Source organism: Podarcis bocagei (genome assembly GCF_964188305.1).
Source record: "Podarcis bocagei genome assembly, chromosome: 2".
NCBI lineage: Eukaryota > Metazoa > Chordata > Lepidosauria > Squamata > Lacertidae > Podarcis > Podarcis bocagei.
In genome coordinates, this window is record NC_138126.1 from 13,754,571 (window position 1) to 13,768,640 (window position 14,070).

At 45.6% G+C, this 14,070-nt stretch overlaps 1 protein-coding gene across 1 annotated transcript; it reads left to right on the forward strand.

Moving 5' to 3' along the window:
• Positions 1-745: 745 nt before the first annotated feature.
• Positions 746-13,487, forward strand: LOC308580681 (tripartite motif-containing protein 10-like). Its single transcript, XM_081182693.1, has 9 exons — positions 746-801; positions 1,875-1,972; positions 2,526-2,983; positions 4,670-4,765; positions 7,177-7,407; positions 8,337-8,359; positions 9,814-9,932; positions 10,749-10,781; positions 12,602-13,487. The coding sequence occupies exons 1-9, from the start codon at positions 779-781 to the stop codon at positions 13,114-13,116; spliced, it is 1,596 nt and encodes a 531-aa protein (XP_081038819.1). The 5' UTR covers positions 746-778; the 3' UTR covers positions 13,117-13,487.
• The last annotated feature ends 583 nt before the right edge of the window (positions 13,488-14,070 follow it).

A 14,070-nucleotide genomic window follows, 5' to 3' on the forward strand; every position in this document is an offset into this window, starting at 1 on the left:
AGGTCCGGGGAGAAAGGGGAAGATGCCAGCATTTTAAAAAACCTCGGGACAGCGGGGGACTTCTCCGCTGTCCGGGGCGAATTTAAAATGCTGGCGGGCGGCAGCAAAGCCTTCGCTGCCGCCCGCCAGCATTTTAAAAAACCTCGGGACAAAGGAGAAGTCCTCCGCTGTCCCGGGGTTTTTAAAAAACCTCTCCGCCCCCCGCCAGGCTTCGGAGCAGCCTTCCGAAGCCTGGCGGCGGGAGGAGGTCCGAGGACAGTGGGCAAGACGCCCTGTCCCGGAGATTTCCCTATGGGCTTTCGTCTTGCGAAGCAAGCCCATAGGGAAATTCGTTTTGCGAAGCGTCTCCAAAACGGAAAACCCTTTCGTCTAGCGGGTTTTCCGTCTTGCGAGGCGTTCGTCTTGCGGGGTACCACTGTATATCATTTCCCAGTAAGCTTTATCCTTACTACAAGACCACCACATATGATAAAAAGAAACTTGTTTCTCTTTACATTTCCACAGTCCAGGAACCTCTCTCAGCCAGCAGGGCATCTCTCTGAAGCCCACAGGTTTTCTCTTCTAGACCAGGCAGAGATCTATGTTGCTTTCCCTCAGATCTCATAGCGAGTGACACAAGGAGAGCCAGCCCAACTCAAGCACCAAAGACAACCTTGGGAGCAGTGGAAAGGAAATGGGGGAGGAGAGAAACAGTGTTCAAAATCGAAACTATTTTGCAAAAAAAAACACAGAAAAGGGGAAGCATCACTTCCTCTCATTTGCAACGAATTCATGGTGGATGCCATTGCTCTGCAGTCCAAGGTCAGTACATTTCTAGCTTAAATTGTGGGAAATGGCTGCATCCAACTTAACATGTTGGGAGTGGGCCTGCTCTGAATCACACCAGCCAGGACCAGACCCCAGGAAACCCCTCCTCATTTCCTGCCTTGGGTTGGGAAGAGATCAGCAGCCTCTCCTGTTCACTGAGAGGCCACTGCAGAGGAGGCACTGGGATGGGGGGGGGCTGTCGAGGAGGTACCAGATCTGACCTCCAAGGATGTACCACAATCATGCATTCCTTGGAGGCCAGATTTGCTGCCCCATGGATCCTGCCACCAAAGGCAGTCACCTCACCTAATATAGATCTATTAACAGAGACTTTCTGTCTCATTTCTCCTTACTGACAAAGAGAAGCTTTCACCAAAGCTGGGCTTTGTAAAATTTGACAATGTGTTTTGAAAAAGAGAAAAAGGGAAGCATGAAGTGTGTTTGCATTCTCACCCACCCTGTCAGACCTGCAGCTGAAAGGGCAGAGAGGAAATGGGTGTTATACTTGCAGGACACACCATCCTGCGGGGTGACTGTTGGCGTTTATGGCGTGAAGTCTGCCATAAACAGATTTTCCTGGCACACTTCCGACCAGATTTTGAGCAGAGGTGAAATACAGTTTGCAGCTAAGAGTGAGGCAATCGGACCTGAGTCTGGATTGATGAGCAACACATAGTTGTCTAAGCAGATTGCTTTATTGCCTGTCATTTTGCTTAATGGTTGCTATTTACAGAGACTGCTGTGGATCCCCACAGCGGAAGATCCGCTTGTATCCTCTCAGCAGATCAAAACCAAAACTCTCTCTTACTCGCACTCACATAAAGCGCTGCGAACGTCCATGACTTTGCTGTCTGATCTTTGCACCTGTGTGAACAATCCAGCTTCCCAGCCAGTGTCATCTTGCATGAAGAAACTCAGGAAGACAGTTTTCTGAAAATGAATGGCCCCAACAGTGACGGAAATCAAGCTCATCCAGGAGCAGAGTGTAAACTCTAGTTGTGGTTACATCTGTAACATAAAATAACTGTGCAGTGCTTTGGAGTCACAAGACTTGTTTTGTATTCCAGAGATCCCAGGCTGTTGGAAGTCTCACGGAAGGCAGGAGACGGATGTGACGTTACTGGTTTCCTGTTCCTTGGTTTTTCAGTTGCTCTCTGCTTTCACAGTGAGTTTAGAGTGCCAGCATCGTGCACTTTGCTTGAGACTGTATAGGGACGTTTTCAGAAAACAAACAAATCCGACATATATTAGCGCCATTTGAGTGTTAGGCAAAGGGTGGTCTTGGGCTACACCCCTTCTGTGATGTATGTATGATCTTTCTGGGGGTGGTCTTGAGCTACGGGGTAGGCAATTTCAAAGTCTATATAAGGGCTTGCACACCTTTGTCCTGGGTCCTCCTCCTCTCTTCTGCGTGTGGGGGAGCACCCTGTTGCAACAGCTTTAATAAAGATCAGGCTTATAGCCGTTTGCTTTTGTATATCTTGGTCTGGTCTCTGTTCATTTTCCAGCCAGTTTGAGCCTTAAAGGTACGCTCTCTCTGAAGGTCCAGTCTTCCTTAAGAAGGTGAACCCCTTGAAGGGACCTCTCAATATTCTTATTTCAGCCACAGTGAGCCACACTCACTCCCACAAGAGAGATTTGGAAATCTTTATTGCCCAGTGGTTTTTGCAGGTTTCTGCCCTGCTCAAGCTGCTTCTCTTTACTTTGTCATATTACAGCTTCCCTTTCTATCAACAAAGCCGCAAACTCTTCACCCACTATGGCCTCAGCACCACCATCCGTGGACATGGACCAGGACGCCTTGTGTCCCATCTGCAAGGACTACCTCACAGATCCAGTGACGTTGGACTGTGGGCACAACTATTGTCAGGGCTGCGTCACCAATTATTGCAAGATACGGGAAGAACAGGCTATGGGGCACTTGGAGTGTCCCATCTGCAGAGCCCAAATGCAGAGAGGGAGTTTCCGCCCCAATTGGCAGCTGGCAAGTATAGTAGAAAAAATTAAACTCCTGCAGTTAAATAAAGGGGGAAAGGATATGTGTGTGAAACACAAGAAGTACCTTGAACTGTTCTGCAAAGAAGATGAAAAATTGGTTTGTGTGGCTTGTGAACGATCCCCAGAACACAAATCGCACACTGTGGTACTTGAGGAAGAGGCTGCCCAGGAATACAAGGTAGGAAGTTATCTTGACACTTAGTAATGCAATCCTTTCAATTTTTTTGTGAAATATTGCAGTGTGGCTGGAAAGCAATTCCCGTGGCAATTAGATATGTTATTGTGTACAGTTAAACAGCCTGGAAACACACAGAACAACTGTAAGTTTTAAGGAGAACCCCACCACCAATAAAATGTGGTAAATTATTAAAATCCTTAATCCTGAGCTAGGTTGAAGTGATGGACATGAGGCAGGAGTTGATAAAGCAGGTGAACTGCGCACAGGTGAGCTGCATGCAAGCTGCCGGCCAGCCCTGTGGAGCCTCCTTTTATTGAGACAAATATGCAAACCAGGCAGATACATTTTGGGCTGTGACCTTTACACATCTTCCGGTCCCGAGATTGTGGGGTGGTACAAAGTTATTTTGGCACCTGTTTCCACCGCGTCATTTTCCCCTTGCACAGTGTATGACAAAGGAGACAAAAGGTCTCAGAGACAAAGGTTACAGACAGGACACCGCAGACTACTGAGACCACAAAAGGTTAGACAGTGGCAACGATGTTCAGACAGCCATGGCTTTGTCTGTGAGGGGTGTGTGTGCTCCGCACCCCAAGGTCACGCATGCAGGCAGGCTGAGGCTGCCTGCGGGTGGGGAGTGTGCTCCCTCCGGACCCCACTCCCCACTCCGCGATCATCCCTACACTAGGTGACAATGTTTTTAAAAAAGAAAGAAAGAAAAATATGCTACTAAAGAGTCAGATACCAGCCACCAGCTGGCATGGAGAGAAGACAGCACTCAAATTTCTTAAAAATACAAAAGTATATGCTGGATACAGATGTGTTAGTAAACAATCTCATTATGATTAGCAGTGAGGCCATTGGCATTTAATCCAGGACTTTCCAAAAGCTAACACATGCTGGATGAAACCTCCGAAACCTCAAGTTTCATATCCTTCCAGATCAAGCACCATAATATAAGGAGAGTCAGGCTGGGTCAGGTCAAAGGCCCATCTAGACCAGCATCCTCTTATCACAGTGGTCAGACAGCCAGGTAAGCCTTCTGGGAAGCCATTAGGTGGGACCTGAGCACAACAGCACTGCCCCCTCCTGAGGTTTCCAGTATTCAAAAGCAAATACTCTACCACACTGGAGAGTCACTGGTGTATTTACTTCTGACCCTTCAAATGAAAACCTTTTCTCCACAACATAGCAGCAACTGGGGATCAGGGGTTAGATCAGGGTGAGGAGACACAGTTCTTAGTTCTCATTAAAAAGTGTGCTTTTATGGTGCTGGAGGAGACTCTTGAGAGTCCCATGGACTGCAAGAAGATCAAACCTCTCCATTCTGCAGGAAATCAGCCCTGAGTGCTCACTGGAAGGACAGATCATGAAGCTGAGGCTCCAATACCTTGGCCACCTCATGAGAAGAGAAGACTCCCTGGAAAAGACCCTGATGTTGGGAAAGATGGAGGGCACAAGGAGAAGGGGACAACAGAGGACGAGATGGTTGGACAGTGTTGTCGAAGCTACCAGCATGAGTTTGACCAAACTGTGGGATGCAGTGGAAGACAGTAGGGCCTGGTGTGCTCTGGTCCACGGGGTCACGAAGAGTCGGACACGACTAAATGACTAAACAACAACAGCAGCCTTTGCAGATGCTACTCTCAGTCGCAATCACAATCTGAGCTTTTGTTTCCTCTTTAGGGACTGATCTGCAGCCATCTGGAGATTCTGAGGAAAGAGAGAGAAACAATTCTGGCCTATCAAGCAGACACGGAAAAAGAAAGTCAAGATCTCCTTGTAAGTGTCACTAGGAAGGGAACTTGACAAATCAAGTCAGGACTGAATAGGGATGGGCAAATCTGTTTCTCTCAGTTTCATACATTTTCATCTTAAATTCACTTCTCCACATTTCCACTTGTGTGTAGTTATTATTATTTTTAAGTCCTCATGAAAATCAATCAGCATCTTAGTGCAATTTCTGCTAACATGTTTTAAACAACTATATATAGCTTTATAAAGAGTTATATAACTTTTTGTAGACATCTGAAGGCAGATTTTCATGTTTGATGTGGCCCCCCATTTTTTGCTGGAAGCCACACAGAGTGGCTGGGGCAACTCAGTCAGATGGGTGGGGTATAAGAAAATAGTAGTATTAGTAGTAGTTGTGTGCAATTTTGCCTAGTATACACATTTTTTGCAAAGCAATTTCCCATAATATTATTCCTTTTTCTATGCCTTAATAAATGCATTTTAATGCACACTTTACCTTAGTATGTGCATTTCTGTAGTTATTACTTGGCCGAAGAACTGCATTTCAAAATTCAAAGAAATGTGAATTTCAAAAGATTGTGGAGTTTCTCTCTGCATGTTTTTCCCCATAAACTGCTAATGAGGTAATTTTGCATTTGAAGCCAAGCTGAACTGAATCTCTTCCCCATGCTCAGATCCACAGAACATAAATTAGTTGCAACCTTCTGATTAGCCTTATTGATTCTAAAAGAAATGTCTTTCTAAATGTGCACTATCTTTAATCTTTAGGAAGCTCAAGACTTTAAAGTAAGCAGAGCAGTGCTGGGGATGTGCAGGCTAGATCCGCCCCGCTTCTCCTCTGTTTCTAATAATTTACTAGTCATGAAAGAAAGGTAAAGGTAAAGGACCCCTGGACAGTTAAGTCCAGTCAAATGCGACTATCGGGTTTTGGCACTCATCTCACTTTCAGGCCGAGGGAGCTGGCGTTTGTCCACAGATAGTTTTCTGGGTCATGTGGCCAGCATGACTAAACCGTTTCTGATGCAATGGGACACCGTGATGGAAACCAGAGCGCACGAAAATGCCGTTTACCTTCCTGCCGCAGTGGTACCTATTTATCTACTTGCACTGGTGTGCTTTTGAACTGCTAGGTTGGCAGGAGCTGGGACAGAGCAACAGGAGCTCACCCTGTTGCACGGAACTTCTGATTGGCAATCCCAAGAGGCTTAGTAGCCAGTGTGAAGTGAGGGCTATTTTAGGTCTATGGAAACTCTCTGAACAATGTAGAAACCAAATTATGCCAAGTTCAGAACTGTACCAGGAACCTCCATAGATAGAAAAAAGCTCATTGCTTCCACAAGGTGGACGGCAACAGAAAGAAAGATAGATAGACTTTATTCGCATTAGCCAACGGCCATAGCAACATAAAACAAGCAATATATACAATTAAAAATACAACAATGGGTAAAAAGGACAATCATATGGCCAAGATTATCGTTCAGATAGTTGCCCTTAATCTCATTGCACCCTTGATAAACCTAGCAACCTTTGCTGTTGTCTGATCATTTTGATCTGATAAAAGAAAGAACAATGTGGCCACAGATGGGTGGCCTGGGATGGTAAGTAAGAGTGGGGTGATGATCTTATTCCTCAGATCTTTATAAAGGGGACAGGACAGGAGAACATGAGCCACTGTTTCCAGACTGCCATCTCCACAGGGGCAGAGTCGTTTCTCAGTTGGAATCTTTTGGTGTCTGCCCTCAAGTACGGCAGAGGGCATCACATCCAATCTGGCCAGTGTGAAGGCACGTCTGTATTTTGGGGTAGTTAATTGATACAAATATGCTGCCAGGAAATCAAACTGAGAAAGGGGGGGGGGGAGGAGGCATACCAGGGACAGAGTTTCTTTATAATGGCCAGATTGCTCTGTTGTTCTAAGTCCTTCAGACGCTGTCCAATTAGCCTTTTTGCTTTAAAAAAGCCCATCGTGAGAAGCTGATGTGGGTGGAGTCCGCAGGAGAGGAATTTTTGGTGCACAATTTTAGACCACACACTTTTATGGCAACAGAAATGGCAAGGAATAGGGCAGAGCCAATGTGTTCATGCCTGCTGCCTCCCCACTGTGTTTACTTTAAAACCTGAAGAAGGTGGCTTCCTTAGCAACTGAGGGCTCGTCCACACTTCCACTTGTCCTGAGTCTAGAAAGCACGAGTCCAAGCAGTTCCCCACTTGCCCCACACCTTTCCCAGTGAAAACTGCTGCTTGCTTCTAAATTCAAGCAAATGTCCAGAGAAAACCCAAATTTTAGAGGAAATGTGGATAAGCCCTTAGCATTGGTTTCATGTCTTTGAAAAAAATCAAGTGTCCTCCCAGTGGAATTTTCATAACTCTCCTCCTGATGTTGTAAAGACCGAGACCATATTCCAGACTCTTGTTGTCTTTCTTCCTGCTTCTTGCAGAAATTAACAGAAACTGAGAGGCAGAAGATAGTGGAGAAGTTCAGAAAACTGTACCGGTTTCTTGAAGAACAAGAAGTACACCTGCTGAATCAGATTGAAGAAGTGGAGAAGGAGATTGAAGGGAGAAGAGATGAGCAGCTGGCCAGACTCTCCAGGGAACACTCCTCTCTTAAAAAGCTCATCCAGGAGATGGAGGACAAGAGTCAGCAGGCAGCAAGTGAACTCCTGCAGGTAAGATGGTGGCAGGAACAGCACAAGGCTCAACTTGGGGACGAGGCTTTCTCCAAACCTTTATGTCTCTCTTGCATCTATACAAGTAGTAAAGGGACTCAGCTGATGGAGGCAGATGCACCTCCCTAGGGAGGGCCTTCCACAACTAGGGAAGACCCTGTCACAGGGCAGTGCCAACGGAGCATGCCAAGTACTGAGGGGGAAATGAAACTTATACCCATGAAGCTTTAACATTTTGTAATACATTCCTCGCCCCCCACCCATTCAGCCAGTATCATACACATCACTTTCTGTCCTTTGTGTTGCCAGGCTCATTTTGCTTTGCAAAGTACATCAACAGCTTTAATTATGCTTTCTCATATCCAGTTGTAACCCGTATTCTCCATTCTAGAGTCTTATCCACAGGTCTGGGGTGAGAACAGAGTAGTCCCTGGGGAACCTTTGCAATAACACAGCTCTGTCCCTTCCCTTTAATCAAACAACTTTGCAAGTGCATGCAACAAAGTTAATACATCTTTTTGACCTTCACGCCACATTCAATCAATCTCCTGCAGCTTTGTTGACATCTTGTCAACAAGGGTGCCCCTTCACTTGGATCCGATTGTCCAGATTTAAGGGGAATCTGCAGCGTTAAGCAGTTGTAGATCAAGGATGTCTCATGATGGAGTCTCGGAGCCCGGAGCCCTGCCTCATCAGCCACCAAACAACGATTTCCACCCCTGTCAGCCACCAGCTTGGGCATGAAAGGGCTTCTGCACCTCCTTTACATTGTAAGGGTCAAAGGGGCTCACTCCCCCCCCAACCATAAACATTTGTGTGTGCTAGGCAGACTGATACCAGAGGGCCAGAGTCCATCCATCCCAGGGCTGAAGGGGTCTCATAATGTGGCCTGTGGTGTGCAGTGAATTCCTTTCTCTTTCCCCCTCTAGGATGTGAGAAGCACCTTGCAGAGGTGAGTGGATCCTGCTCATTTATGTTAGCATCACTGGGAAAGTCCAGAAGGACAAAAAACTTGGCCCTCTGGGCTCCCAACAAAGAGACAGTAGGACTCCACCCTCTGTATCATTTCACTGGCGCACATAGGGGCCTCTCTTTTGAACTTGTAGCACTCCTATTCTCAACCCAAGAATAAGGACCAAACACTGCTTCCTCCCTCCCCCAACCACACATTGCTGGAGGCTCCTGTTGGATGTTGTATTCATTGCCTTGCTCTTCAAAAGCCATAAGGAAGGCAAAGTTGGATTTTGTTTTGAGCAATGGAACAAAGGCCTCAGGTGCTGGAGTGAGTGGTTCCCATCTTCCTGAGCCAGCACCTCAGCAGTGGGAAGGCTTAATTCTGGTTGGCCTGGGCTGCCTGCCTGTCTCACGTCGTCACCTTCTCCCCACCTGCAATGTGTCATAACCAAGGACACTGGGAACGGCCACTGACTGAAGGAATAGGCATCTCAGAGGCATACCCTTGACCACACCAGGCATGGAGAGGGGCCATGAACTGCTCTGCTTCCATGACAGACCCTGACTACCAGTGCCTCGGCGTGGCAGCATTTGCCTGAGAGGGCAGGAAGCCGTTTCTCATGAGGGCCTTTTCACCTGCTATACTTAAAACTCTTTCACTGAAGACTCTTGTGGGAGAGATAGAACAAGGCTTGCAGACACACCAGGGTCTCTGTGGGCGAGGGTCCTGGAGGATGCCCCTCAGTTTCTCCTCTGTTACCCCTTGCACAGAGCTCCTTGGAATTCCTTCCCTACTGGAAAATTTGATTTTGTTGTACATCTGTGGAAGAACTACCTCAGCCTCTGAGACCATCTGGTGCTAGAGCAAAAGTAATCTAAGCTGTCCAACCATGATACCAGCAACCTCAAGAAACAAATATTTTAACCTTGCTCAAGTCTTGCTAAGAAAGTGGCTACACTATACTTCCACACAACAGGAGAAAGTTACATTCTTTGGAGCAACCAGTGTTTTAGTTGTTCCCCTCAAGATATACCAGTTCAGTCACACTCCAGCAAACCCCCATGTACCACTCAAGTTCAGATTAAAGGTCACAGCAGCCATCTTTTTCTTCTCCACACCTTCACTGGTGACATCTAGAGAAAGGAAATGTGTGTTGTGATGTCATCGCACCCAGGATATTTCGTTCCGCTTCCTTGTAGAAATCAATGAAGTGAAGTTCGGGCAGAGAAACTGAGTATTACAATATTACCTGATGGTGTTGAATAGATGTATGTGGCCTGGGGTAGCTATTCTGGCCCTCCAGTGTTTGGCTATGAAGTCTGTAGTGACCGGAAATCTCTTCCTCTGTGCCTGCCTGCCCCTCTAGGCTTTCTACCATTTTCTTCCTCCTCTTTTTTCTTTTCCTTTACTAGGAATTATGGCTTTGAAAGTTTAACATTCTTTTTCATCAGATATGAGAGAAGAGAGAGACTGCAGAATCTACTGGCTTTCCCTCTAAAGCTAAAATGGAAGGCCTCCAGATTTTGTGATGTGAATCTCCATCTGGAGGACGTGATAAAGCAGTTCAAAGGTATTGAAGAATGGTTGCAAGGAGTTTATGCTCAGCATTATATTAGACCAACATAGAGCTTGCCAGGCGCTTACTGTATTGTATTTTGCTCTTGCTGTAGACAAGGGTAGGACCATCATACTTGTGGTCAGGCATCCCCAAACTCGGCCCTCCAGATGTTTTGGGAGTACAACTCTGATCATCCCTGACCACTGGTCCTTTTAGCTAGGGATGATGGGAGTTGTAGTCCCAAAACATCTGAAGGGCCAAGTTTGGGGGTGCCTGCTCTTGGTGGTCCAGCCATCATTGGATTTTCCTCAGAAAAAAATTATGGGGTATAAGAAATTGTGACTGCCACAAATAAAGAAAACCCACACTAGGCTGTATATTAAGGCAGGATTTCCCCCTTCTATTGTGCATCTGTTTACAATTCCTTTGAAATGAGAGCTCTGCCAGTCCTTCCTCAGCAAGCTTAGTTTCTCATGGCGTTTAACAATTCTGGCTTTAATAATTTCCCCTACCACTAAGGCTGCCTCCATCTCCCCCCTGCATCCTGTTATAGGATTGCTATTGCTTGGGCTACCCTCTGCTACGGACCCCAATTTCAGGGAGAACATTCATAGACAATCAGATTTAATGTGGGATTTTTTTTATTCTCCTGTTTTGAAGTCTCGTTTACCATTGCTGAGTTTTACAGTTTTCTTCTTAAGTTGTTAATTCTTTGTTCTACCACTTGAAATAAGGATACGACAGATTCTGTGTTGCTTTTCTATCAATACTTTATCGAGGTATAGCAGTGCAGTGTTTAAACTTGATATATTTCTTCTTCTTCTTCAGATGCTGTGTTATTCAAACTACAGTTTCAGAAAGGTAAATTTCCAATGGCGACCCAAATGCACAGGAAGGAGGGGCACTGGTATTTCTTTGGGGGTTAGATCATCTTTTCTTTAGACTTTGGAACCATCAATAGGTTAATAGCCTTATAGCAGCATTTGAGTTCTTCATATGTACATTGAATGACCAGAGGTTGGGTTTATTTTATTTTATTTTATTTTATTTTATTTATTTCATTTCATTTCACTTCATAAAATTTATACACTGCTTGTTTGTAAAACAAAAAACCAAAACCGTCTGAAACCTAGCGTGGAAATGGCCTTTTTCTGCACACTGGGTCAACATCATCATCAAGCTATCTTACTATGAGCCCAAGGTTTCATGCATCACTTTTGTTGAATTGCATTTGCCATTTTACTGCCCATTCACTCAGTTTCTGAAGCTCTTCAGTGTCTCTTTTTTGGTTCAATACAGTCATCATAACTAAAATCAGGGAGCAGCAGCATCTAAAATTACAATCATCATAATAAAATGTCTTGAGCTCCTTTTTGTAATCTCTTGGCAGTCACAACTTTGCATTCTGTCCCTGTGCACAGTTTCATTCAGGATGACATTTTGCTGGGTGCTCCACCTCTACCCTGTATGCAAATATGCTATGTTATGAGAGCAAAATCATGCATTTGCTTTTATACATATATGTTCACGGTTTACCAATTATGATTATTATTTATACAAATATTGAAGAATAGTTTCCAAACTGCTCTGGGGATGGGAGGAGGAGGAGGATGTGTGTGTGATGATACTGGCACTAGCCAATAGGCACCCACCACAGCCAAGTTTCACTAGATAAGCTACAAACTGGCAGATCCAGTTTAGGCACATCTTGTTTCAAGGCATGCGGAAATACAAATGCAGGTGTGCTTTCAGTACAATATCTGAGCTTTAAAACAACAACTGTCGAACCCAGGGAAACTTTGGCAGGCTTCAGGATAGCAAATGTGCACATAAGAAAACAACATGGAAGGAAAGTTCAGAAGTTCACAAGGCAAGAAAATCTTCTTGGTTGCTTAATTTTGCTTCTTTCCCAGATTGAAATGTGACCCTTGAGCCAGAATTAGTCATACCTCCAACTGAAGCAGAAATAGGTACAGTGGCACCTTGGTTCTTGAACGGCTTAGTTGCTGAACAAATTGGCTCCTGAAAACTACAAACTCGGAAGTAAGTGTTCCAGTTTGCGAACATTTTTTGGAAGCTGGACATCCGATGCAGCTTCCGCTTGACTGCAGGAAGCTCCTGCAGCCAATCAGAAGCCGCGCCTTGGTTTTCAAATGGTTTCGGGAGTCAAATGGACTCCCAAAATGGATTAAGTTCGAGAACCAAAGTACCACTGTAATGGGTTTGCCTCCCCAACTGTAACCTTAGTGAGGGCATTAAAGATTTTGTGGTGGTTCTCTCCTTACCTGAACTGGGGGGGGGGGCTCTCACCCCTCACATCCTTGAAGCCCCAAATGACCAATTCACACAGAGATTGTCAGATGAGGGCAAATTCCTTCCTCCCCTGCCCCTTCCAATTCCTTTCTCCTTCTCCTTCACTTAGAGCTGAATAAAGGTTTACTGGGTTATTTTGCTTCTTGGAAGATGCCTGGATTGACAACAGGGGCCCAATCCTGATTTAAAAGCCAACAAGGAATATATTTATTCTGATAAGAGTCTGGAAGAAGGGGGGAGGGTCTCAATCCTGCATGTGATGCAAAGAGGTCCCACTTCTTTGAGAGGGGTTTATTAGATCAGGATGCCCATCTCTGACTCTCGGCTGATTCTGCCTCTCTTCTCTTTTCCTTATCTTCCCTCAACAGCAAATGTCACTCTGGATCCAGACACAGCCCATGCCAGGCTCATCCTGTCCGAGGATGGGAAAAGCGTGAGAAGGAGAAACAAAAAGCCACGCCTGCCTAACAATCCTGAGAGGTTCAGCAACGGGCCTTGTGTGTTGGGATGTGAGGGATTCACAGCAGGCAGACATTTCTGGGAAGTCACTGTGGGAAGTGAGGGAGAATGGGTTGTGGGGATCGCTAGGGAGTCTGTGAGGAGAAAGGACAACTTTGCCTTTTGTCCTGAGGGAGGGATCTGGGCTGTGGAGAAGTGGGGAGGGAAGTACTTGGCCTGCACCTCCCCTGTTTCCCATCTCTCCCTGAGTGAGGAGCCCAGGAGGATCCGGGTAACTCTGGACTATGAAGGGGAACGTGTGTCTTTTTTTGACACTGCCTCAGGAGCTGAACTCTACACATTTTCAGGAGGCTCTTTTTCCGGAGAAACCCTCCTCCCTTTCTTTTATCTGTGGGGAAATAAAACCCACCTCAGGATCTCCTGAAGAAACTAAATCTGCCTCACAGGCCCAGTTGAAGTTGGGGGTGATAGGAGTTGAAGTCCAGCATCATCTCAAGAGCCACAGACCTCTCTCCCCTCTCTAACCAAAGTGAGATACCTGAACAAAGAAACGACCTTCTTTCCCCACTGTATGTATGAATGGAAAACCTAATTGTTATGTACTGAAGTTCTCACCCTGGGCCAGCAGGGGGATACTGTAGATAGTTTTCACTCAGGTCCACGTCAGTTATTTTAGGCAGGAAACCCTGGGTTGTTGTTGCTACAATGTTGACAGCCAGCTGCCTATAAAAGCAGGCCGGTTGAGCTGTTTGCTGCTCAGTTCTGTTCCAGCTTACAAAATAAAGAGCTGCTTTGGAGAAATCGCTGCGTCGTCTGCTATGTCAACCCACAACTTAACACTAATGAGAACTTATTTAATTGGTCCCCCCGCAAAAAAATACTCACACACCAGCAGCATTTTGTTTAATGATAACAACAAATTATTGAGCGCTTACCCTTATCACTTCAAATTTCTCACATCACCCCAAAGAAAAAGCCCACATCTTCCTAGTGCATAATTTAGAAATGTGGAAGCCTTGAACCCAAGTAGCAACCCTGAAATGAAAAAGCAGCTACGTTCGTGGGGGGGGGGGCACCATGGCTTTTGTTGAGATGCCTGCCCTGTTCGTGATCTGAGCTCCAGCCTCCAAGGCTTTGCTATTTCTTCAAAAATAAAACAAAATAATCATAGTGTTTTTCTTTCTTCACTCAACACACTGCTTCATGAACCTTTCTAGAAAGGAGAGCATCCCTAGGATGTAATTCCTAGTGTGGGTTTTTTTTTTTTTTTTTTTGGATGCTTACCAAAAGGAATGCAGAAGAGGGAAATCTATTTTCATAGGTTTGACCTTGGAAACTTTAGCTTAGGCACCTAGTGCACTTTACCGCTTCAGACTGC

Excerpts from the sequence above, each read along its gene's own strand:
- LOC308580681 (XM_081182693.1), top strand. The coding sequence starts at position 779 with ATGCCATTGCTCTGCAGTCCAAG. Across the intron at positions 2,984-4,669 it reads AGGCTGCCCAGGAATACAAG|GGACTGATCTGCAGCCATCT; the intron begins GTAGGAAGTTAT and ends TTTCCTCTTTAG. Across the intron at positions 7,408-8,336 it reads CAGCAAGTGAACTCCTGCAG|GATGTGAGAAGCACCTTGCA; the intron begins GTAAGATGGTGG and ends TTCCCCCTCTAG.